Source organism: Electrophorus electricus, chromosome 19, assembly GCF_041902795.1.
Source record: "Electrophorus electricus isolate QZ-2024a chromosome 19, ASM4190279v1, whole genome shotgun sequence".
Lineage (NCBI taxonomy): Eukaryota > Metazoa > Chordata > Actinopteri > Gymnotiformes > Gymnotidae > Electrophorus > Electrophorus electricus.
In genome coordinates this window covers 17,488,712-17,514,215 of record NC_137515.1, presented here as the reverse complement: position 1 = coordinate 17,514,215, position 25,504 = coordinate 17,488,712, and the positions used below count along the sequence as shown (strand labels likewise).

General features: G+C 36.8%; 2 protein-coding genes across 4 annotated transcripts; both read right to left on the bottom strand.

Moving 5' to 3' along the window:
- Positions 1 to 3,379: 3,379 nt before the first annotated feature.
- LOC145652390 (uncharacterized) lies at positions 3,380 to 9,921 on the bottom strand. Its single transcript, XM_081702304.1, has 7 exons — positions 7,353 to 9,921; positions 6,209 to 6,517; positions 5,652 to 5,927; positions 5,178 to 5,504; positions 4,174 to 4,281; positions 3,968 to 4,033; positions 3,380 to 3,883 (listed from the first exon to the last, which is right to left on the bottom strand). Exons 1-7 carry the CDS (start codon positions 7,432 to 7,434, stop codon positions 3,402 to 3,404), a joined length of 1,650 nt encoding a protein of 549 aa, XP_081558430.1. The 5' UTR covers positions 7,435 to 9,921; the 3' UTR covers positions 3,380 to 3,401.
- Positions 9,922 to 10,664: 743 nt separating this feature from the next.
- On the bottom strand, positions 10,665 to 17,739 carry hhla2a.1 (HERV-H LTR-associating 2a, tandem duplicate 1). Of its 3 annotated transcripts, XM_081701768.1 has the most exons (8): positions 17,630 to 17,739; positions 17,361 to 17,458; positions 14,906 to 15,202; positions 14,313 to 14,591; positions 13,524 to 13,859; positions 13,310 to 13,402; positions 13,098 to 13,160; positions 10,666 to 12,897 (listed from the first exon to the last, which is right to left on the bottom strand). In XM_081701768.1, exons 2-8 carry the CDS (start codon positions 17,428 to 17,430, stop codon positions 12,830 to 12,832), a joined length of 1,206 nt encoding a protein of 401 aa, XP_081557894.1. In that variant the 5' UTR covers positions 17,431 to 17,458; positions 17,630 to 17,739; the 3' UTR covers positions 10,666 to 12,829. The 3 variants fall into 3 exon arrangements, with proteins under 3 accessions (XP_081557895.1, XP_081557894.1, XP_035391655.1); XM_081701769.1 differs by lacking the exon at positions 17,630 to 17,739 and having other exon boundaries at positions 10,665 to 12,897; positions 14,313 to 14,492; positions 17,361 to 17,623; XM_035535762.2 differs by lacking the exons at positions 17,361 to 17,458; positions 17,630 to 17,739 and adding an exon at positions 15,615 to 15,864.
- Positions 17,740 to 25,504: the final 7,765 nt, after the last annotated feature.

Here is a 25,504-nt window from a genome sequence, read left to right as displayed (position 1 = left end):
CGTGCAGTGGGTTCTAGTGAATAGCCTAAGTGGAACCAGCTTTTGAGTTGACCCTGATATTGTGTCTCACATCAACCATGCTATGTTCTGGTGCAGTGTTATTGGACCTGACTGATAGACAGCCTCATGCAACCTCATTCCACTCTGACCAAACAAAAGAAACCTGCATATAAATTAGAATCTTATTTCTGTCATATTTCTATTGACCTGTGAACCAGTCCAGCAGGTGCTCATAACAGCTACAATATTTATTTATACGAAATCTTACAAATATTACATATTTTCTAAAATGCCAAGACGATAATGGAGACTGTTTGCCGTGGCATTTAAATAGATATGTTTACACTCAGTTCTCCCTATTTCCTTATTTTTACATTAATGTCAACGTTGGTATATAAAGGTTAATAGGAATCTAGAATTGAGCTAAGGTGAGCTGTCTGATGAGGTTGATGTCTCAACGTAAATGTAGACTTACTCACCATGTAAAAATAGCATGAAGGGCTGTTCTCAAATCAACATACAAACAAACAAAACCCTTGGATAACAAAATTTGAGGGAGCAGTGTCTGCTTTAGTCCTGCTGAGAACAACTTCGCATCCTCATTGTTATTTTAATAGCCTGGCTGGATATCCTGTAACCGGACACGTTTATAATTAATTAAAGTCTCACGTGTCTTTTAAAAGACGATTTAATTCAAGCGTAACGTACATTCCAGAAAACGTCAGACAACTCAAATAAGCACAATTACAAGATCCTCTGTTCATAAACAGGAAACACGCCTCATACACTAGTTGTATCTCTGGAAAGACGTCTTATTGACTGAACTGCATAATTGAGCGTCTATGGTATTGCTATTTTGTCTCTATTTTGCGGTAACTGCTCTTCGGTTCATGTTATAGCCTAACTACTAGAATATATTATTCCGACAGGCAAGTCTTTGTTTTCAGACATTACTTGCATATCGTATTCGGCAGACTGTAAGAAGTATAAATAGTCTGGAAATTTAAGTAATCTTGGAATTACTGATCTAACTGGTGGTGACACGTAGAGTACAACCAGACATCTAGAATAATGCCGTATAAGAATGTCATATGTTAACTAGCCCCACTACAGTCCATTTCGCAATGTACTGCTTAAAATAAAGTAAGCCGTAAATAATAAAATAAAGAAATATTTTCAGTCGTGTTGCGAATAAATCTATTCCATAATTTATCCATTTATTAATGGACGTAGGCTATTTTGGAAGTGAAATTAAGACGGCTTTGTTAAGTATTTTCACTTTTTCATCTTTTACTCCACCAGAACTCACATAATCTGGAACCAGAAGAAAGCTGAACAGACCTCATATGAGCGGCTGGACTCACGGAAAGTAAGCAACTCGCACCATCTATTGGTTGAAGGTTTAAATAACTAAGGCATCCCACTGGTCAGAAACGACAGATTTTAATCGAAATTTGCTGCACATTATAATTTACTCATATAGGGCGCTGTTGGTTAATAGACAATTATCACTAAGTTGAGCTTTCGTCTGACAGTATCGGACAGGTCGCATATTCGAAATGGCGTACTTGTACAGTATATCGCATACTGTATTCTCATCATAGTAGTATACATAGTTAACAATTAACTAACAAACATAACACACTGACAACTTTGAATTAATGTTCCCTGGATAGTGTTATAGGCCTATATGAACATCAGCCGTGCCTGTCTGGTTTATGCTAGAGCACGGGCTCCTGTATGCAAATCTTGGGTGCGTAATTATTAATACGTCAAGACTGTTAAGAAATATTTTAGTACACATTTTACTGCCCTCCTTTACTAATGTGGAATTTGCATTTGAAGAAGGAGACAACCATGATTGAGGTTCACAGCATGTCAGCTCCATGTACTAAACTCCTTATTTAACTATGCCAAGGGAAATGCAGTAGCCACACTAACTTGTTTGAATTAAACAGATAAATACATAGTGAATATGCAAATGTTTTATTGCATAAGTGTTTTTGTCAAATTGCATTTGTAATTCATAGATGTAGCCAGAGCTGATGTAAGTGCATTTACTGTTTTATTTTAGCCACTAGTAGCCCCACCTCTACTTTTATGTGGTGCATGGTAAGCCTAAAATGACTTGTGTTCTTTACAGCACTCTAGCTTTTTCTGTGAATTTAGTATGGCATTGGGGTTCCTTTAATTATACTAAATTATTTAATTAATGGAGTGTGAGCATATCAATCAGTTATACAAAAAAAGGTGAAGTATAATATGTCAGTAGGCTACTTTAGAAATTGTCTTGTTCGTGTACCGAAATACTTGGCCATAGTAGAATGTCAACATGGGCATTCTGTTAAATTCATATTGTTCGTATACTGCAGAAAATATCGGTATGTGACCAGTATATAGTGAGCCATTTAACACCATGTGTGTATCAACACAATCCCACGTCAGAGGATACACAGAGGTTGTGTTCGAAATGGCACCCTATACGCACTCATGTGAGTGCATGAATGCCAATGCAATAGTATTTTTTTTAGACAATGCAATCAGCCATTGTTTAATGTGTGAAGAGTTTATTTTTATGGATTGCGGGAATTGTGTTTAGTTGGTTTTTTTTGTTGTTGTTGTTCTAATTGTATCCTTTTGCGCCACTATGTTGCATAACAATCACTGAAATATGCTACATCCCAATAGACTATTTATAGTGTCCAAGTCACATTCAGTTTGTTGGCCTACTTTCTTTCACCCAAGGCCATCCACTTTGCTGTAGAGAAATAATTTTTTTCTGATATGGATGAATGGAGAAAACAATAAAGTACAAGATCAGATCTTACCCCTCTTATTTTGAATACTTTTCCATTCAAAAATACTGCATTTGGGGCAGGTCTTTTAGTCCAGTATGGTGGGCTAGCATATTCAGAGACAGCAATGCTGTTATAGTAATTAAAATTTTTATCCTTCTTGATTTAACCACATGTCCCATGTCAGAACTTAATCCTTTCCAAGGAAAACACCTGCTAACTCTCGCACAAATTGAGTGATCTGGTTAAAGGATCTGGATATAATTTATTTAAGCATCTAAATAAAATTACAGAATTTAATATTACTAAGATTAATATCAGGATTGGATCAATCATACACAACACAATCATATATAAAGCAAATCTCCTTTGTATAAAGTTGAAATATATAGCCTATACTTTAAATTTTAGCTGTAGATATGCTTTGTAGGTGTTTTCATTCGTAACTAAAATCCCAGATTAAATTATTACATTGAGATTTCAGTTGAAATCATAAAGAGGAAGGAATCTGATGTAACATCAACCCACCACCTTCAACCATGACACGACTATTTTTTCAAGGCTCTGGCAGCTATCGTGTTTTGTAATATATGTATTATTTATGAATCACCTGAATCCATTAATCTGTGATGACTCAGGTTCTGTGGACATATTGGTATCATTAATATATACTCCTTCATGAGCTTGGATCCCTCCCTCATGGTCATTTCCTGTGGGCACTGTCTCACTTGCAGCTAAATCAGGTTCACATCTTTCTCTTCCTGGATCAGCAGTAGCAGGTGCCCCTACTCTAGGTGTGTGTGGTCTTGATGTATTAATCATTGGCGTGGATGACCTGGAGGCAATTCCTGTCACTGGCGTACCAGGGGTAGAGACATGACTCTTATCCACATTTATATTTAACATAGTTCCCTCTGTTGTAGGGGCTGGAGGGGAAGAAGCTTCGAGTGCATGTGGCTTTGGTTTGTGAAATTTTGGTTCTTCAGCATCTGTTTCATGTAACTGTGCAACACTGGTACCCAACTCTCCTGAGGCCAGTCCATTGTGTCTCTGTTCATTCGGTGCTTGTCGATCAAGCAATGGAGTATCTGCAGGAAAAAGTTACTCAGGAGAAAACATCATTGGATAAGAACAAAATTACTTACAAAAATGCTATTATTTCCTTTAGTTACCAGTCCTGGGGGTTCTTCTGTTGCATCGTTTTCTGACACCTGCATGACTTTGTACATGCTGCTCTCCTGGGAATAATTATTAATAACGTAGTGTAAATGCATGGAAGGTCATGCATGAGAATTTAATGATCTAGATATTATATGACTGTATATAGTCAAGAAAAAAATGTACAGAGATGGTGCACCAGTGATCTTATTTAATTTACCTCTGAGTCTGAAGCATCGTGACACAGCCACTGATATTGTTAGCACAAATATGAAAACCGAGGCAGCGGTTCCCCACCATGACCTTTTACAAACATTTTCATCTTCATCTATAAAAAAGGAATCACATTATTATTACTATTATTATTGTTGTTGTTGTTGTTGTTAGTAGTAGTAGTAGTGTATTATTATTAGTAGTAATAGTAGTAGTAGTAGTAGTAGTAATAGTGTATTATTGTTATTATTATTATTAGTAGTAGTAGTAGTAGTGTATTATTATTATTAGTAGTAGTAGTAGTAGTAGTGAATTATTATTATTCGTAGTAGTAGTAGTAGTTGTTGTAGTAGTAGTAGTGTATTATTATTAGTAGTAATAGTAGTAGTAGTAGTAGTAGTAATAGTGTATTATTGTTATTATTATTATTAGTAGTAGTAGTAGTAGTAGTAGTAGTGTATTATTATTATTAGTAGTAGTAGTAGTAGTAGTAGTGAATTATTATTATTCATAGTAGTAGTAGTAGTTGTTGTAGTAGTAGTAGTGTATTATTAGTAGTAGTAGTAGTAGTGTATTATTATTAGTAGTAGTAGTAGTGTATTATTATTAGTAGTAGTAGTAGTAGTTGTTGTTGTAGTAGTAGTGTATTATTATTATTAGTAGTAGTAGTGTATTAGTAGTAGTAGTAGTAGTAGTAGTAGTAGTAGTGTATTATTATTATTAGTAGTAGTAGTAGTAGTAGTAGTAGCAGTAATAGTAAGAATAGTATTGGTGGTGCTGGTATTGGTGATGATGGGGATAGACGTAGTATTACTAGTAGTAGTAGCTGCTAGATCAGGGTTTATGGATTATTTTTTGCCAGTTCTGGTCAATATATCAAAGGGCACAATTCTTATGGTAACACGCTCCCCCCATAATGGGGGAATGCTCTTAATTGTTTTTGAAAGCCTGCCATATTTACCACTTTTTAAAGGAGATTAGGATTTATATACTCATATATTTAGACTGTACCTGCCACTCGGACTGTGATATTGACCCGGGTGTGGACTTGGTGTTTTACATGAAAGCTTGAAAAGGTGCAGGTGTAGTCCCCGCTTTGACTCAAGCTGTCAGGACTGGATAGAGTCAGAGAACCATTGCCCAAGTGTGCCTGTTCTAGGTCCATCTCAGCTTGAATCTCCCAAGGGTTAGAGGCCCTACGGGTCCGACTGTCATAGGTGAGGATGATAACCGGCTCGGCAGTTCTGATGAAGGTCCAGGTGAGAGTGAAGTTGTGGCGAGGCTGTGGTACCATACAGGGGATTAGCAGTGCAGACCCCTCCTCACCAAGTAACTCATCTGTTAAATAAAGGACCCAATTATAATCAATTTAGCTTTTCAGGTACTTGAGAGCAGTCCTTTGATAAAGCTTGAGATTTGTTTGCTCTTGTTGTTTATAGTGATTTCACAATAATGGTTGATCCCCCATGTTGCCATCTCTAATACCTTGCTGTTTCACTGATGCTGTCCACACCTGACTCCCATCTGCAGACATGACTGAGCAGAAGTAGGCATGCTGAGAGATATTACCCAGAATGCCAATGGTGCTCTCAATGGTGAACAAGCCTTTTGAATCGGACATGTTGCGGGTATGGTTCTGGAGGCTGTTCGGCTCAGTGGGTGGTTCAGTGGACCAGAACAGCTGAGGTGCAGGGTAGATGTTCTGGGCCAGACAGGTAACCTTCTCTTCTGTAATCTCAATCTTTACCAGCTGGATCAGAGCTGGAATGCAGAAAGATTCATTACGTTGGCCAGAGGTGACAATCAGTTACTTGGATTCATCTTGTTAATAAATAAATTAATAAATAAAAAGGGTATCACAGCTGACCAGATATTATTTGTGCAATTGTATTCTGATATCACAATTTACCATAACAAAATGCTTTGTGTAGGTTCTGCTCCAGTAGTAATGGTACAAGCTACTTTCCTTTGGTTGTCAATGCATTTGTGGAATTATTTGTTTTATCATTCAATTGCATGTTTATATATGCCATCAAACTGACCTTTCACACCTAGGTTCACGAAAGTCTCTTGGTTGCCTTTCCTGGTGCTGGTGTAACATTTGTACCGCCCTCTGTCTTGCACCTTCACTTTACGTAACACTAAAGACGCATTGCCCTGGGCAATCTGGGGGTTAAACAGGCAAGTCCGTCCACTGAAGTGCTTGTTCTGGAGACCGAACTGGTCTTTGTTGTAGTAATAACTGTGGACTGGGATCTGTTCTTTGTACCAGTGGATCACTACGGCACCTGTGGGCTTGAAACTGCAGGGTAAGATGCAGTCTTCATGGAGCAGGCAGGTCACGTGAGCATCTATTGTACAGAAGCAGAAGTGAGAGTTCTTGCTGACAGCTACGAAAACTGTCACGCCTTAACCAAACCACTCCCAAAGACTGTGAAATCCCACATGTTCACTCGTGACATTTATCATTGACAGAGCTAATATAAATATCTGCTGATTCCAAGGCAAGTAAATAGAAGGTATTGCTTTTCATTCTAGGAAAATCCAAATTATGAGTATCTTACAGACAGTGAGTCATGTTGATCATTTTTATGTGATACTTTGTTTTACGTAATATTTGAACTGCTCTGTCATTTTAGCTACACACCAAGACATAAAATGATATGCAGCAATGTTGTCAGTTGTCAGCATAGTGTATCTCACCTCCCTTTGCTTAGTAAATTAAGCTCTTATGTCTGATCAATTATTTGATTTCCCTCTGCTGCAGAGCAAGTATTAATGAGTAACAGGGCCTGTTTTTCTTCTCACACCTAGGGCATTAATCCAAGACTAATGGTGTTTCCTACCACACCTGGTCCACTGAGCTGTGACTACATCACAGCTTGTGACAAAGCTTAGTCTGGGCCAGGAAAGTTAGTTCGTATTCAAAGAAGGATAAAAAACTTTGTTGGATAGTTAAAATGTTATCTGTTTTACAAAACACGTTAGCCTTTTCCAACTGAAAATGTTATTTTGTTCATGCATTTTCATGTGAGATATATATATATATATATATATATATATATATATATATATATATATATATATATATATATATATATATATATATATACACTATTTTCCATAAGTTTAGTAACAGGCTGTTGTTTTAGCACATGTCTGTTTTGTGAAGAAGGAACAGCTTACCTTTTGGGGGATGTGTTGTAGATAGACACGTCCTCAGAGAGATCATGAAGAGAAGAGCAGAAAGCAAGCTCCCTGGCATCATGCTAATGAGGTTATGTCACACTCTCTGCTACTCCTGCATTTCTCTCATCTACCTCTTTCTCTCTGGTTTTCTCTAAGTGCCTGTCTCTCGTTTTCTCTCTTCTTTTCTGTCTATCTTTTGTTTTTTTCCTTTGAGAATTCCTCTCTCTTCCCTCTCTCTCTTTCTCTCTCTCTCTTCCCTCTCTCTCTCTCTCGCTCTCTCTGTGTCTCGCTGGCTGTTTCGCCCACTTTGTGAGTCTGTGTGTGCATGAGTAACAGAGAGTGAGAGAGACGCGTGTAGACACATCAATTAAATCTGTAAAACTTTAACCGAGGGGCTCATGAGTGGACATAAGGAGAGTAGCCCTGTCCAGACCATGTAACCAACACCATAAAGAAAAGCAATTACACAGGGAACAAGTGTGTGTGTGTGTGTGTGTGTGTGTGTGTGTGTGTGTGTGTGTGTGTGTGTGTGTGTGTGTGTGTGTGTGTGTGGTAATATTTTGTACTTGTCTATTTGTGTGCTCATCCCATGGTATCATGTGCCTGTGCACAGACTGTCCTAAATGTTGTAAATGGCATCAAATGAAGAACAGACTACCAGACTATCCTTTCCCTATCTTCTTCCCCATGTTAATGCAGAATTCAAAATGTCCATTATTAGATTGGTTGGAACCCCTTATTAGCATATTTAAATTTTATATACTGCTCAAAGTACTTGGCCTAATCAGATAATGAATTTACTCAGATATACTGCCAGAAGTTATTGAATCAACCAGTTATAATAATCTCTTTTGTCAGCATTGGCTATATAACCCAGACTCTTCAATTAGAGTAGAGACAGGTTTACTTCAGTTTTAATTCACTATATCATATTTATAGATCTAGTGTGTCAAAAGTGTACATGCACCAAGCTGACTGCGTCTATCTTTAAAAAATGTTGAATATTCCAGGAATGGATGTAATGTCTTTTATGGTCTTTTGATTGGCCAACTGACATAATTAGGGGTTAACTGGGGAAGCGCCTGTGGTTGTATGGATCTACCTTTACACCTAGGGTTTTATAGCTCTTGACGCCATAGGAATACCCAACCAACTCAGTTAAGGCCTCAGAAAAAAATACTGTGGACCTCTATATTCCAGCTCCTCCTTAGGAGGAATTTCCAGCAATTGAAGGTACCATGAGCAAACTTTACAAACAATTGCATGAAAATATTAAAATCTTGGACCACAAAGACCAAGATCAGCGTTAACTCTCAAGGCTGAGTGAACCTTGGTCCAAAAGGTTCAACTGAATCCCAAGACAACAACAAAGGAACTGGTGAAGTTGCAGGCACCAGGTATCATTGGGACTACAGCTACTGATGAGAGTCCTTTAATGCAATGGCCTCAAACCCTGTCAAGCAGTGAAAAAACACCTACTCAGAAACTTGATTTACCTGTTTTGGCCAAAGGAAAGAACATAATTTCTAGCAGGTTTGAGAACCTTGTGGGAGGCTTTCCCAAGTGTTTGATTCAAATTAAGCATTTAGAAAGCAATGCAACCAAATACTAAGAAAAGTATATGTAAAACTTGAATGTATTTTTCCTAGGTGTATGTAAACATTTGGACTCAGCAATCAAAAGATTGTTAATAATTGTTTTATCAACACATTGTGTAGTAAAATATAGTCAAATTTTAGTAAATTAACTGGTTTGTTAATGACTTTATGCTTTATGTTCTTATGTTCAGTCATCACTCAGAAAAAGACAGATAAGGTTTTCTTTTAACTGGTGATCCTTGTGATCCCTGTCTGATCCCATTGCTTTGTGGTATTTGACTGATTATGGGTTCTGTGTTGTGTATGCTCACCTGTGTGTTAACCTCTGATACCTATGATGTAGCCTGAATAAAAACAGCTCCCTTCCTCCTGTATATTACAAACAGCTTTTTTTAAAAACACTTTGAACATTACAGTGCTTCTGTCTTGCTAAAAATATAGTCCACTATAAAATCCCTTTCATTATGCAATAATCTTATTTCAGTTTTTATATTACTTACACATTATTTTTGGAAACATGTTTCTCAATAACTAAATCTCAGGTGATTTTTGCATATGTCAATGGTTCAAACTCCAAACACAGTTTACTGGAACTTATTCTTGTGACAGACTACTGTGTTTGAGAAAAGGATTATGCATTTTGCATGCTTTTTTATTTATGGAGAAATTCCACATACAAAGAATGAACTGGCTGTACCTACTAGCCAATATTTATCTAGTTGCATATAACTAACTATGTTTACAAGACATCTTGAAGTATGCATCTAAATAATATAATGTATTATATTATATTGCATTTAAATAGTATGATAATACATAATTTGATTTGATAGAAAACAGGTTTAGTAATCTGTTTAATCGGGAATTTTGTAATGCAGGATTGTTACTATTTTAACAACATATTTATGATTTTTACAGTAATTCAATAAAAAAAATTTTCCTCTCATTTTTGCAAAGTGTGTGACTGCATTCAATATAATCCTATATCGAGCCCTGCTTCTAGAAAAAACAACAACATCAAAATGCTTAGATTAGTCATTAACAACTAGGCATTTTCCATCAATCGTATGTAGTTTATGGATGCAACAAATATAACATTGTAATAAGTACATTGATTTATTGTAGAAATTCTTGTTTGTCTGGCATTTCGATGGGGATATTTTATTCTGAGGAGATTTTTCATGGTTTTGAAGTCAGTGTTGATTTTTTAACAATTCACAAGTATTTGCAGAATGTGTCTATAAGTTTGAGGTTTTTTTTGGTTTGTTTTACAATGTTTTACTTTGGTACAGTAAAACCTTTGAGTATAACCTCCCTTCTCAGTGTCATCCAGAGGCGGACGGGTTCAACTGCAACATCATGCTCAGTTCACGGTTTCTTCCTCATCATGTTTTAGGGAGATTATCCCTTCCGTTGTCCTAAAGAGATGTGAACGTGGCTTTCTGATTTTCTGCTTTCTGTTGTATGACTGTATAACTGTATAAAATTTATTTAATATATGTAATCCATGTTAAAAGTTTATCCTTAGAGAGAAAGGTACATAAATCTATTTAAAATATACTGATTAAAATATAGCTGAAATGTATCTGTTTTAACACATATTTGTACTTAAAATACATTAAAAGTATATTAATTCCATGCTTTTATTAAATGTTTGCAAAACTGTAATGTCACATAGTTTTTATGAACATATTACAAAACATGTAATGCAGTATAACTTTTACTTTGTAGTATATTGCAATAATGTAGTATATTACAATAATATATATTACTATTACTAATATATTAAGTTTCATTTTTTAAATTCACATTAAAATTCACATCCCATGCTTGTTGTTTAAATATATTTATTGTATATTTTTATCAATTCCTAGAAAACATACAGATGTATACATATATGTAGCCAAGTGGTAAGCATGATTGCCTTTTTACATAAAAGGGTGCTGAGAGCTCTAAGACGCCTCCCTCCCCCCTGCGCATGCGCGCTCAATGTAACATTGACAAGTAGAACGGCGAATTACTAGGAACCGTTTATAGCAGCAGCTGACAAATTGTGTAGAAACCTTGATATTTTCATAAGTAAACCCACGTACGCACTTATAGATACATATTCTTCATGTTTAGGCCCAGATGATATTATATGTATATCATAGACTCACTGTATGCCTTGCCTTGGCTTGTTCAACAGTCTCGCTGGCACAATGATTTTAACACAATGTGGCCGAGTCCAATACAATGTATATGTGCTGATGAATCGTACTGATAATAACGTTTATATGAGGTGGGTTCATAAACGTTATTTTACGATAACTCTGTGCCTAATTACTTAATTATTTAATTACTTAATTACTTAATTACACACTTAATTATTTAATAATTTATTTAATTACTTAATTATTATTAATTGTGTCTATGAGAACTTTGTACTTGTTGAGGGTTTTGTTGTTTTGTTATTTGAACAGTATTTATATATGGTATAAATTTTAATTTCTTTGTGTCTACTTTATCTAAGTTTCATGACCAAGAGCTCACTATTCAGTGCTTATTGCTCTCTAAAAGAGTTCTAACAATTTAAATTTCTAATTTATGAAGAAATCTATACCAGAATAAAGAACCCCAAACACGTATAATGTGCTAGAAATATTAGTCATTACCTAAGCACACTTAACAAAAATTATTTAACACTTTATACATTTTTACTTTTAAGTACATTTTTTAAAAATTTAGTTTTATGATTGCAAGCAGAACATAAAACTGCACTAATACACTTTAGACCATTTACCAGTGAATTATATTTATATATTATTATAATTATTTGGTATTATTTAATCAATTAGAATTACCAAGGCAATTTATTTTCCAGACTAAGTATAAAGATCAACTTTCCCATACTAACTGTAAAGACCAACTTTCTCTTAATAAATCTGTATACCTATAAAAGCAAGTTTTAGGAGAAAGACATGTTAAGTTGCATTGATTCTGTCATTGATCATAAGTTTGTAAATATGTCAAATCTGTGAAGAAATGCATAGAAGATCAAATGAGTGCAATCTGTGTCCTGATTAAAAAAGTAGATGGGTATATACTTCATTTGAATATTCTGCAGAACAGTATTTAAAGCCTACTTGCAGGCACAGTGATTAGTACACTGTGTGCTAAAATAGATAAATTATTTGGTTATTTTTTCAATAACTGCACTATAATTATACAAATGTAGTTTAAAAGCACAAACGAACTTTACTGTGCTGAGTTGGAACTGTTTTACATAAACTTCTCTGTGTATTTTAATCCAAAATCCAAACTTTGTTTTCCAGTAGCATGACTGTCTAAGATTTAGCCCTGTCATTTAGTCCCTGTGCATCTGAATGCTAATGAGGATCGAGCTGTTAAAATGTGTTAGTGGCTAGCACAGGTCAGGGGAGACTGAGACAGCAGGTGGGAGCTTGCCTAGGACACACATCTACAAAAAATGCATCAAAAATGTAATAATTTCATATTTTAACACCAAATTACATAGGGAGAAATAAGTTTGAAGTTTGTTGTAGACGTAACAGTTCCATTTAATATTGTGAAGTGTTCCATTTTAACATGTTAACTAATCATTAGTGCAACTAGAAGTACTTTGAATTCTTCATCATGCTAAAAGAACACATCAGTGTACATTAAAAAAATACAATAATAATAAAATCAGTTACTCTGAATTTCCCAAATTTTACCAACATACGCAAAGTAAGAGCCTTACAGTTTCGGTCTTGGGCATCAAGTATTCCCAGCATGTTATGGCACAAGATATCTTTGATGTATAGCTGTCCCTCAATGATGGGTGTTGGTCCTCTCACATTCTTCTTTTCTTAAATTCCTCTTTCTTTTTCCCAGCTATGAGTCTATGTTGGTGTGATCCGATAGTGGGCTGTTTTCAGCTGGTATATCCTCTGCTGTTTGCTCTATAAGAAAGAAAGACAGAGAGCCTAGAGTTCTTATTCTCTTCTTCAAATATTTGTAAAATTAAATGCTTTACAAATTCTTCAACAATGACAAAAATTTAAAATCACTAATAAAGTAGGTGTCATTTGATTTAAAATGCCTTTTAAATCAAACTCTGTGAGATATGACATGCAAATGTGTGAGCATTTGAAGATGATACCATTGTGCATAGCCTGCAGCTCTGTGTCTCTTTGGAAACCTTGGTCAGAATGTTTAGATTTACCTACAGATAAAAACATTACACCACTAATTAAAATAATTAATTAAATTCTCACTTAATTTGTTATTAATTATAGAAATCATTGATATTATGTGGCTGTGAGTGAAACTGTGAGAGTATATCGATTCTGTGGCAAAAATAATAATTTTTACCTCTGTATTTTCTGAACATGTAAAGAATGACACAGAGGAGTGCCAGAACCGCCACCACAACTGCCAAAATCCACAGCTTGCGATTCACATTTTCTAGAGGAAGACACCCACGAAACTGGATATGTACATATCTGAGAGCCAGCATATCAATAAAATATGCAAAAATCTCATAATATTATTTGGAAGCCCTGTATCTCATCCTCCTTTTTCCTACCTTTTTGTGGGACTACCCTGGAAGCACTGATATTGACACGGGTTTGGACTGTGTGCTTGGCCTGAGAACCTGAGAATATACAGATATATGTTCCAGATTGTTTTGAGCCTTCTAGATCATCTAAGTAAAGAGACCCTTCTCCCATCAAGGCCTTGTCTTGGTCCAGTTTTGCATGCTTATCCCATTGGTTTACAATCTTCTTGTTTTCGCTGTAATAGGTAAGAATTTCCTTGTGTTGCTCCTCTCTTGTAAAAGTCCAAGTGAGAGTGAAGTTTTTCAAATTCTTTGGAGCCATACATGGAATGACCAAGTCTTGCCCATCTTTTCCAGTCATTTCTGTGAGTAAAACAAAGGTAAAAAGAAGAAAAATATTTGCATTAACCTGTATTTTCCATCAAACACACTAGAGGGCAGATTTAACTTATAATGAAGAATTCATTAATTTAAGGAACATTGTCCTAATGAATTAACCTTGTTTGGGAGAATTGGGAGAGCATGTCTAACTGGATTGATCAGATTTAATGGTCATTATGTGTTGGTAGATGTTTTGGGGACCCACAGGTATGCTGCACCATTCTTCTTGCTTTCAAATATGCTGTAATATCTGAAATGATGTATTTTCTGTTTGAGCTAGAGTGAAGTGCTACCTGATTGGATACTGCTCTCGCTGTAGGAAAATGCATCATAGTGAATGAATGCCCTTCCATCGGTTTTGGGTCATATCTGTGAAGTTATCTGATTTGTATTTGAAATGTCTTCTTAAGCTTGGAGGATGCTATGAACTCATACCTGTCTGAAGAAGTGATGCTGTCCAAACCTGTGATCTGTATTTAGAGGTGATGATACAGATGTAGGTGACATGGGAGCTCTTGGTCACTTTCTTCACTGTACTCTGTATGCTATACAGGCCATTTGAATCTGGAGTAATTTTGGTGGAAGGCTGCAGAATCCCAGGAGGGAAGCTGGGCTCTGTAGACCACATTAGCAGAGGAGCAGGGTACACACCATATGATGAGCACTGAACATACTCGGACGAGCTGGCTTCAATGCTGATTTTGCTGAGGAGGGCTGGAACAAACATGGCGTGGAAGATTTTACAGCAAAGGTTTCACAAATGCATGCCCCATCTGACATCATCTGACAACATCTCAGTTATCCATTTATAAGAACTGGGCATGGGATAGAAATTTAGAATTGTTTCTAAAACATTACAGTCTCATTTTTCTATATGTACTCCATGTTTCCATGAATTGCTGATTAATGAGGCTTAGAGTTCAGTCTATGTATTTAACTTCTCCTTTCAAGTAGCAAAAAATATGATGTTATTCCAGAAATTTTACAATAATTCTGCTGGGATTTCTGTCAGTATATTCAAAACTAACCTTCAACCTTGACTATGACAAAGGACTCCTGAACAGTCATAGTGGTGTTGACCACACATTTATAGCGCCCCCTGCTCCTGATATTACTGTCCTCCAAAAGCAGGGAAGCATTGCCATGAGATACCTCATCAGTAAACAATGACATGCTGCTGTCGTCAGGTTCATCTTCACCATTCTGGAAACTGTATATCAGCGCCCCCTGCTGGTACCACTGAATAACAACCTCATCAGCAGCAGTGGAAGTGAAGGAACAAGGCAAAATGCAATCTTCAGAGTAGATGCAGGTAACATGGACATCTAAGGGAAAATTAAAGAAAAGAGGCACATAAATTATTGTCTAATTGTCTAACTTATAGTTCCGAATTCATTATCAGTTATAGAGTATTTTAATGAACACCAGAATCAAATTGCAGTTAGTTTTGTATATTTAAATAAATATTTGACTAAATAATTGATTCAATAATTAAGATGTGTAGGTTTTGGCATGCCTATCATATATCTCTTCATGGATGGTGGCTCATCATTTGAAGCTAAATATCAGCCAGACTGAAGTGCTATATCTCACTGGAGATGTCTTCCCAAGTCAAGACCTCAGAATCACTCCAGCTGACAAGGTACACAACCATATCTGGCCATTAACATTTATCTGGCAACTTGCAATCCTGACTGAATACAACTTGATCAATTGAGGGCTAACCCCATTCTGCACCTTGCTGCCGTAGAGGCTCTAGCATGGCTCAACTTGAACCATCAGTGCTCAGACACATTGAAGATCTGCAGTGGCGACTCTTATGTCCTGGCACCCAGGTGGTGGGATGAACTTCCCCTGTCTGTCTGTACAGCTGAGACACTTTCTGTCAAATGAAGACTGAAGATTCAGCTTTTCACTGAGTCACTAAACATGTAAAAAAGCACATTATATATGCACTTAAAAGCATTTACTGTCTTCTTTTCCACTCTAGCCAGAGCACTAGCCTAATAGTATTATTGACACTGACCTATGTTCACTTGAGCATATGTATTTAATAAAGACTGCAAAGCACTTTTGTAAGTCACTTACAACATGCATATGAAATGAGAAGGCCCTTAAAATACTGTATGTGAGGAGTACAAAATGTATACAGTTACACTGGTGAACTGGGGTGTGTTTTAATCATTAGGGCACCAGTGCCAAATGCTTTAATATGGATGCTGCGCTTTTCTTTTTCTTTCTTTTTAAAAATTTTGTTAACACGAGTTGCTGGTTATACTGTGTGTAGCCTGTGTCAGGCTCATGGTCCACTATTGTACAGTAAAACTGCCTACACTGTATTGTTGTAGTTGGCATGTTGAGGTTCAATTTTTGAGCCTGTCTGTTGGCTGGTGTCTGGATAGAGTGAACGTGTGACTCCTCAGTGAAAACTCTTTCATCTTTCCACTCTGCATAAAGCCGTTATGTGATTTCCTGGTCTATCCAGGTCTTAGTAAAGTTAGCTCAGCTTCTGCATCTGGAATATAAAACAAACTATAAAAACTATTTTACACAGTGGTGTTCTAAAATGATATTTTCCAACCCTTGGTTATTCTGGCTTTGCTAGAATTTCCATGCAAATCATCTCAATTTCCTCATCTTAAAGGAATACATCCTTATCCACATATCCACTAGCCATACGAGTGGTTCACATAGAATTTCTAAAACTTCTAACAGTGTGTATATCAAGACTCATCTAGCTGATCTAACAGAAGGGAGAATTTCAAATCCACTGATGGATGTGTTTGAAGTAGTTAAAATGTTTGACATTGATTTCTGAGGAATGTATTCTAAAATAGGAAATATCAATACAATGTCACTAATGCTTAGCTCCCAGGTCTGTGTAAATGTGTTCATTATAACTGGAAAGGAAAAAAGGAGCAGAACTCTTTTGTTGAATAATTACAACATATGGTTCCCAGATGTCTGCCCCTGCGCAAGACTGTTTTTTTTTTCAATCTTCAACTTCAACCCTGAAGTACTGGTAGAAGCACATGTAGCCCTAAATAGCCAAATGATGCTTATAGCTAAACATTTTTATATATAAATAGTAACTTTGATGTCCTTCATTTTAAACTTTGCTATAGTTAATTTTAACTTTTGTTACAGTAATAGTAATTTGGTTATATCAGTTTCATTGGCCCTGTTTTCTTTTCAGATACACATCAGTGATTGTAATCTTTGCTATAGTGTTATGATCACTGCCCTATTTACATCCAAGGAGGCATGGGTGAACAGCAAAGGAAAGGTTTGCCAGAGCACAAACAAACAACAGCTAAATCACCGTCTATGTGATTCATGCACAAAACTATAAACGGAGATAAATACTTACTAAGAAATGCAATTCATTGCCTGACATTAACAGTTTACAGCATGGTAAAGGTAAATCACCCTTTGAGCTTGAAAATAAATGCACATTGTAAAAAGAGATGAGTGTAAGCTTACCTGGAACTTTACTTTGAACAAAGAAAAGAATTGTTAAAAAAGCACAAGTTCCAATGAGCGCGTACGACATACTCCCTTTGGTTCAAAAGCTCATGTAGCTGCATATGCAATGAGAGAGAAAGAGAAAGAGGGAAACAGAGGGGAAAGAAAGGCAAAAGACAAGAAACTATTCAAAACTGTTTCCTCGAAAGGATGTAATCAGACTCCTTTTCCAAAGTAAACTGAGTAGTAGGTGGGTAATGCCCCTCTTTTGGAAGTCCCAAATTCACCTGGGAGTATCTCCAGCAGACAAAACAAACAGAACAAGCATTCATTCACAAAGGGTTATGTGTGTAAGAGGTTAAAGGAGAGCAGAAACCAGTGACTGGGAGGATCTGACACGGGTGTGCTTGAATGAGCGAGAAAGGGTGCGGGTCAACACTCTCTATTTGAAGATCACCAACCTGTGGTGCATAATGCGTTATCATTCACCATGTCCTCTTGCTTTGCCCTCTTTCTTCTCCATCTCACACTTATTCTGAAAAATACAATGATATGAGTACCTTTATAACTATTCTGGGAACACTTTTGGTCTGTGTGAAGTGAGCACTTTGGTTTCATTACTAAGGAGAGAGCTATGCTGTGTGCTTTGTTCAAAATCAGTAGGAAACTAGTAGAGTTACTCTGCTAGTAAATAAACAAAACTACAGTCATGAAAAGACTTTTGTTTCTGAGTCAAGCAGAGTCTATCTAATGTCATTTTTTATTCCTAATGTTCCCAAGCAGGCATTGGCAGGAGAAGTGATGGAAGGGTTATTTTGCCTATTGTTTTCTTTTTCTTCCTGGAATGCTGTATGGTGTTTTCTTTTTCCTGGAATCCTGTAGGGTGTTTTATGGGGTTTATGTCTACAAGCAGTGGCTTGTCTGAGGTTGCACCCTGAAACTGCTTAAGGAACGCACCAGTAAAGAAAGTAGACATATTTATTGCTATCTGCCTAAGGCCAGGTGGTCCTCTTCAAGAGAAGAAATGGCTCAACATGCTATGCACTGCAGGCATTACAGGGACTAATTTGACTAAAGCAACATTTACATTTACATTTTTGGCATTTAGCAGACACTCTTATCCAGAGCAACTTACAATAGTGCTTTGTCATTTACTCAGAGAATGTATCCTTGTCAGTACAGTAGGTTAGAGTTCAGATACCATTGAACTAAATACTGTTGAAATACAGGAATCACTGCTGATACCTAGAAGTGCAAAATATGTATAAGTTCTATGTCAGACAACGATAAGTGCAATAACAAATAATATCAAACTATACATGCTGGAGTTCTGTTACTCAACAGATGCAAGTTCAATGATCATTCTAAATATTCCACAAATTGATAAGGCTTCTGTCTGCATTTGAAGAATAGGCTCGGTACTTGTCTTCCATAAAACTTGAAGCGTGGTGTTTTCACTGCTCTAATTCACTGGGCAAGCCAGGGCACATATGTTAGTATGCTATTTGTGGACTATATCTCTGTATCTAACTCCATAATCCCCTGTATGTTAGTCATAAAACTACATGCGCTGGGCATGCATTAGCTAATCTCTATGTGACCTGAATCTTGACTTTATGTCTGAATGCCTTTAGCTGGTTCAGCTTCAGCTATTCTGCACTTTATCACTGAATGCTGGAACTCCACAGGGATGTGTCCTAAGCCATGTCTTTTACTCTCTCCACCCATGACTGTGTAACTGCACATGCTTCAAACATCATCACTACATTTGCAGATGACAATAGTGATAAGACTGATCTCAGGCAATGACAAAATGGCTTACATTGAGGAGGTGCAGAACTTTAAAGTGGTGTTTATCACTCTGTGGTCTTACACCATAAAACTCAACATTAATGTCAGAAAGTCTTATGTGATGAGTATGCTCAAGTCTTCCATATTGCAGATATGGTGGAGAAAGTGACCAACTGGGTGTCCTGAGGGCTCTTCATGGATTCTACCACTACCTCCTAGTGAGAAAGACATGGTGGTGGCAGAGCTGCCCCAGGACAATCATAAAAGCCAAACTAGCCCAACTGCTGCTGATGAACTTTGACAGATGAACCACAGAGAGTACACTAGCATGCTGCATTGTGGTGTGTCTGCCAGTAGCACCTCACTAGAAATTAAAGCTCCGCAGAGGCTCACCAGCAGTGCATCGAAGTTCGAAGCATTGCATGGAATTTACAAGTCATGTTATTGCGAGGAAAGCTAACAGAATCTGTAAAGACCTCACTCACCACTGCCATCTTCTGTTTCTACAGGACGGTTTATGCCACATCCCAAGACTCAGGAACAGCTTTTTCCCCAGAGGAATCATTATGCTGAATCACTTCACACACACTCCACACACTCATAGTCTTTTATCCTGTATACACCAGCAAGGATCAGCTCATGGTCACAGAACTGTCGAGATACACTTTGCCTGCTCCTGCTACTAAGCTTCTGATAAGATGCTCGCCAACCATTTGCACCTCATATCATGCTATTATTATTATTATGATTTTCTTCTCATGTGTTTACAAGTCAAAGACAGAATTTGTGAAGCATGAGGTAATTTTATTTACTTTTATTTTTCTCCTTTTGATATGTAAGAGGGAGTATAGTGCACAAAAGCCATTTGTTGGTTAGTGTTAGGAGCACCGCCAATCCAATATGTGCATGCTGTTTTCTTCCATTTATTCTGTTTTTATTCTGTCTGTATTAAGGTCTTAATGGGTCACATGTTTGTCGCACACCATACTAAGATTACTATCAAATAGGGCTTGGCCTCTGTCCCAACTACTGTGTTTTGTGACTTTTTTGTGAGGTGACTACAAAATGAAAATGGAAGTTGCAGAACAAACTTCATTGTACTTGTACAATTGTGTGTGTGCAATTTTAGAAGAGTGCAGATGACCACAGGAGGCCGTGTGTGTGCGCGCGCGAGTGTGTGTTTGTGTGTGCATGCATGACGCTATTCTCTAATCCTTTTTCTTGAGATTTGCTTACCTCTAGAATTCAGTTCCTGCCTATAGCTAAAACCTGATCCAACCAGTTAGTTTTGAAAAGGTATTATTAAGCATGATCAGGTGTGTAAGATGAGGTTTCGAGGTAAGATGTAAATCTCCACTCATGTATGGTTTCAGGTTAATCTTAGATTTCACCTCATTAGTCACCTCGATCACAAAATCAGTTTGTTAAAGGTTGTTAAAATGAGGTTTCTTTCACAATTATATACATTTTGCCATGGACACTTTTGCACTCAAAGGCATGTACATACGTCCCTGAGATGGCAGCACTTATCTCTATCTTCAATCAGACTCTAATCCTAGATTAGAGGAGCATGTCACTGGATTGAGATTACTGTTTTGCCTGTCACACTTTTAATATTGATTCTTTACTTTTTCCAACTGCTATTCCCTCTCTGTCACTGTACCTCCAGTGTCTCTTAGTCTTCTACTCTGTCCATAAATTTTATAACTCCCTCTTTCTGCTCCCAGGTGCACTTCCTGGGTTCATGGGTACAGTTCTTGGGTTCTTGGGTACAGTTCCTTGGTTTGTGGGTATACTTCTTGGGTTCGTGGGTACAGTTCTTGGGTTCATGGGTACAGTTCTTGGGTTTTTGGGAGCATCTGTAGCCCAGCAGCTTCCAGAGTGGCAGCAGCTGGTTACATTTCTCCACCTTTCATGTCTTTCCTTCCTGCACTGTCATTCAGTGTCTCATCATGCCAAACAATTTGTCCAAACATGCCTAATTTGGCACAGAATCATCCAAAAAAAGACAATGTGTCATGTCTTTATGTTTTCACTTTGTAAATTTGCTTGAAATATGCTTGTGAGTTTTATTCTAGTGCTTGATGATTATTCTAAAAACTTGGTGCAATCCTTGATGCTGAATTATCATTTGAGTTCTACATCTCTAAAACTGCATATTATCATTACAGAAACAAAATAAGACATGCAAACCTTTCTCACAACTATTTCATTAATATACTTTATCCTGTAAACTTTGTTTAATTTTCTGTGCAGAACACATTAATATTACTCTTACTGTTATTGTATGTTAAAAGGACAACATGAATATGAGTTTTTTTTTTCCTGTGTGTCTTCACTGATGTTCTAATACTTACAGTACCATAATAAATATCCTGAGTCCTGGATCATCCTGGTGATCTGAGTGTAGCTAAGAACAGGTCTGGGGGAGGAATTACAAATGGCAACAGATGAGAGGAAAAACCAGGAATGGAGAGATGTATATAAGTCCAGCCAAGCAGCTTGCAAGTCGGCCCAGAGCTTTAGAGGCTTTATGCTTTAATCAGGACTAAGTCTTATTTCATACTAAATTAGAAATTAAATGGACAGACCTTCTAAACAATGACGTGGTACCTAGCATCAGATGAAAGCTAATTTTTAATTCTTAATAATGGCAGAAGACCAGATGGATTTTGGGTAAAATCGAGATTGAAGAAATGTAAGTAAATAAAATGTAAAAAATAAAATAGACATGCTTGTTTATATTTTATATCAGAGAGATTATACATTTGAGGTCTGAAGCACCTAGTCAAAAGTGAACAACTCAAGCCACCTAGACTGTGCAGCATATTGACGGTGTTTTGAGATTAGAAGTAAGAGGGTTGGAACAATGCAGAATGATGTAAGAGTTTATGAAATGAAGGGCTAGGGTTTATGATATATAAGGTTAATATAATGATCAGATGGATAAAGGGTCATTATACTCTGTTTGACTGTGAAGGAATAGTATAAATGAGCTCAATGAAGCCATTCAGTTATGTTAAGTGACATCAACAATCAAGCAAAGCAAGGAGTATATGACATTATTAAAGATGTTCATCAAAACAGTAATAGTAACATGCTTATGTTCTGTGTATCTTCTTCTCTTGAGAGTAATGTTAAAACCATAAACCATTACTGTCAAACTCCAGCTAGTATTCAGCATTACATAAGAAAATAAGATTTTTCTTTATATAGTGTTATACTTTATGGTGTTTTTTCTTTATTCAGCCACATTCAAGATTAGAAACATATCTCATTGCACCCTGTTTCTTCCTGATTTCAGCAGCTACACCTAAGAAGATTAGAGTGGAATTAACATCACTCTTTTGTTGTTATAGGAATAAATTGATATTTGGTTTTAATCATGGGGAGGGGGAGGATGACATTTCAGAAAACCACACCATTGTTTCACGAGGAGCTTCCAGTCAAATACGCACACACACACACACACACACACACACACACACACACACACACACACACACACACACACACACGCACGCACACACACAAACTCATGTACAGTGGAATATGGAAATATAACCTCTTTCCAAAATCCAACCAGAGGATTTTGAATGTCAGGATTGCCAAGCCATCAACGTGATCAGCCAATGGGGTTTGACGACACTGAGTTGAGTGTGTATGGCAAGAAATGATGAATAATAGAGATGGAAGGGATCACTGGATCAGGGAAGCATTAGCCCGACACTCATTCCACACCAGATCCTCCAAGACCAGGGAGCCACATCCTCTCTTCTCCCCAGAGTCTCTGGAGCTCCAGCCTTATTCATGAACCTGTCACGACAGGTGCTGAGAGTGTTGTGCCTGTACTGATTATGGCCCGTCTCCCTGCTCACTGAGAGCCACCACAGACACAAGGATGCCTATCTTGGGGACAACACACACACACACACACAGCACAAAGGCGGAGGGTGAGAATGGTGCTGGTTCACTTTGATTATGTTGGTATTTAAAGCTGGTGTAATTAACTGTTATAAGAAAAGAGGTTATACAAGCAATGAAACCTTTAATACAAGATCACATATTCACTTTTATAGCTAAAATGGTAATCTCATAATTTTAGTAATATCAGTATTTTCATTTACTTTTTAAAATTATTTTATTATTATTTTACTTTTATTAATTTATACAAAAAGTGAGAATATTTAATATGCTGTTAACTCAAACTTCAGTGCACATGAACATTTTTTATAAAGAAAAGAATAATGTACTAAGATTGGTAACTAGGGAGCTGGTTCTGAGATTATAAATAGTATGACGATATCATTTGAGCTTGTTGGAATACTATGAAAGGTATACACTTTTTTTGGACATTTCAGTTGGGATGAAAATTCATCCAAACTTTAGCATTGTTTCTGATTGTACAGGCATATGGTTTGTACTGCAATGAATTGAAAGTTTGTACATTTCAGTTTCTGTCCATTTGTGGTTGTTTACTGTGAATGCAACTACTTATAAATTGGCTTGTCTTTTCTTTTCTGCTTGGTGAACTCTGTGTGTTGGACTGAGCATGTAAGGAACAGCAGAGCCGTGTCTAAGATCTTTATGTGGATCATCGGCAGGTACAGATGGCACAGTTTCCCACGGGACAGTCATTGTGGTTTACTGCTCATTCAGGATAAGGGTTTGACTCCAGCCACTATGAAAGAAACCCTGTATCAGATAATGGTAATTATCACACTAAAGGTTGATAGTGTAACCTGATCTTCCAGGGTATCTTGAACATTAGAACTGCAGGAGTAATAAACAGATGACAGTGTGCATATTGTGGTCTTTATGTACAGTGATTTGGAATATAACCTGAGCTGCCTCTAAGAACACAGAACAAATACAGCTACACAGAAAACATAAGGTTACAGACCAAAAGTCGGACTGAAAACGCAACATTTGGGTTCAGTCAATAATCTTGCATGCTAGGATTATTGGTTTTCTGTCATTTTTACTTCTTTTTAGATTATATGCAATGCAGTGTGTGATTTTGACTGTTTGATTGTATATTAGCAACATCTATGTAGTGTCTATGAAGTGTGCCTACAAAAGTTTGAGTGTATGCAAACAGAATCTACCAAGAAGCAAAAGATGTAGAAAAATTTGGATGTCTGTGAAAAGATAGTGAGAAGACTGTGAAAAGTTCTTAACTAGTGAATATACTTACAAAATAAACAAAAAATAAATAAAATGTATTTAATATTTCTGTTAGAATGAAAAGCAACTGGCAGGATTATATGCATGTTAACCTGACTATGTGACTAATTCCAGAGTGAGTGTTAGATATAGATATGCATCATACCACTGTCCAGATGAGAAAGACAGAAACAGTGTTCAGGTTGGTTTTCTCAGTAATCAGCTAAAAGATGGATTGTAAGCACTTAGTCCCTGTGCAGTGAATAAAATAACAGTAGAGGATTTATCTTAGTGAACTTGGTCTAGTGTACCATTGCTTTTACAAAGTAAAGATGTTGTGAGATGTACTTAAAATTGGATGATTGGTTTGTGTCTTGTCATGAATTTAGTCCTTAAGGGGAGATGGAGATGTCTCTGTGCATCTCCCCATCTGCAAGAGAGTACACAGTACAGCAGTAACCACAACAAAAGGATTACTGTAGACAGCCTCTGTCTATACAAAGGCCCAAACAATTAATGCTACTTATAACACAGTGTGGGTCTCCTCTGAGAAAAGATTCATTTCTTCATGTCTTCTACTGCTGATCTCTCATTGGCAGACAGGTTAGCCAATAAAAGAGAATGATACGCAAAACAAAACATAGTCAGGGAAAGCAAATAGCACCATGTTGCTGTGAGGCAAGCCTGTGTCTGTACACTAAGCACCTTGAAATTAGAGCTACTCTTTAGGGTCATTATCTTTTTCGTTTTATGAAATAATTAAGCTGTCTGTTCATGCGTAACCATAGTCATTCTCAATTTGATGTTTAAAAAATGTAATACTCACTGTAAAGTAAATGTATTCACATTTTCAAAACAGCTTCCTTAAACCCCAAGGTCACTACTTCAGTCTTCAAAATTACACTTTGCCTGCATTATGCATGACACAAATTTTTCTGAGAGCAATAAGCAATGTGAAAATTTGCCTCATGATTCGAGAATTTTCATTTTCGGTACTAACTGCCACCTGTTGTACATAGCAGCATATATTAATAACCTATCTAGTGCATAATGGTTTTGGATGCAGAGTCTTAAGTCTTTTTTACCACCACCAAGCAGCAGAAAAATGCAGCTCACATGATATGAAGAATCAAATTGCTTCGTAATCCCTGAATGCATCAGTTTATGGTCCAGAGAGCAGGTTCCCCTTCATGTGGGTGGCTATG

Coding starts and splice junctions, on each gene's coding strand:
- hhla2a.1 (XM_081701768.1), bottom strand. CDS start 17,430: ATGTCGTACGCGCTCATTGGAACTTGTGCTTTTTTAACAATTCTTTTC. Junction 13,403..13,523: donor CAGGGTAGTCCCACAAAAAG/GTAGGAAAAAGG, acceptor GTCTTCCTCTAG/AAAATGTGAATCGCAAGCTG. Junction 12,898..13,097: donor GCTGCAGGCTATGCACAATG/GTATCATCTTCA, acceptor TCTTTCTTATAG/AGCAAACAGCAGAGGATATA.
- LOC145652390 (XM_081702304.1), bottom strand. CDS start 7,434: ATGATGCCAGGGAGCTTGCTTTCTGCTCTTCTCTTCATGATCTCTCTG. Junction 5,928..6,208: donor CGTGAACCTAGGTGTGAAAG/GTCAGTTTGATG, acceptor TCTGCATTCCAG/CTCTGATCCAGCTGGTAAAG. Junction 4,034..4,173: donor ACGATGCTTCAGACTCAGAG/GTAAATTAAATA, acceptor AATTATTCCCAG/GAGAGCAGCATGTACAAAGT.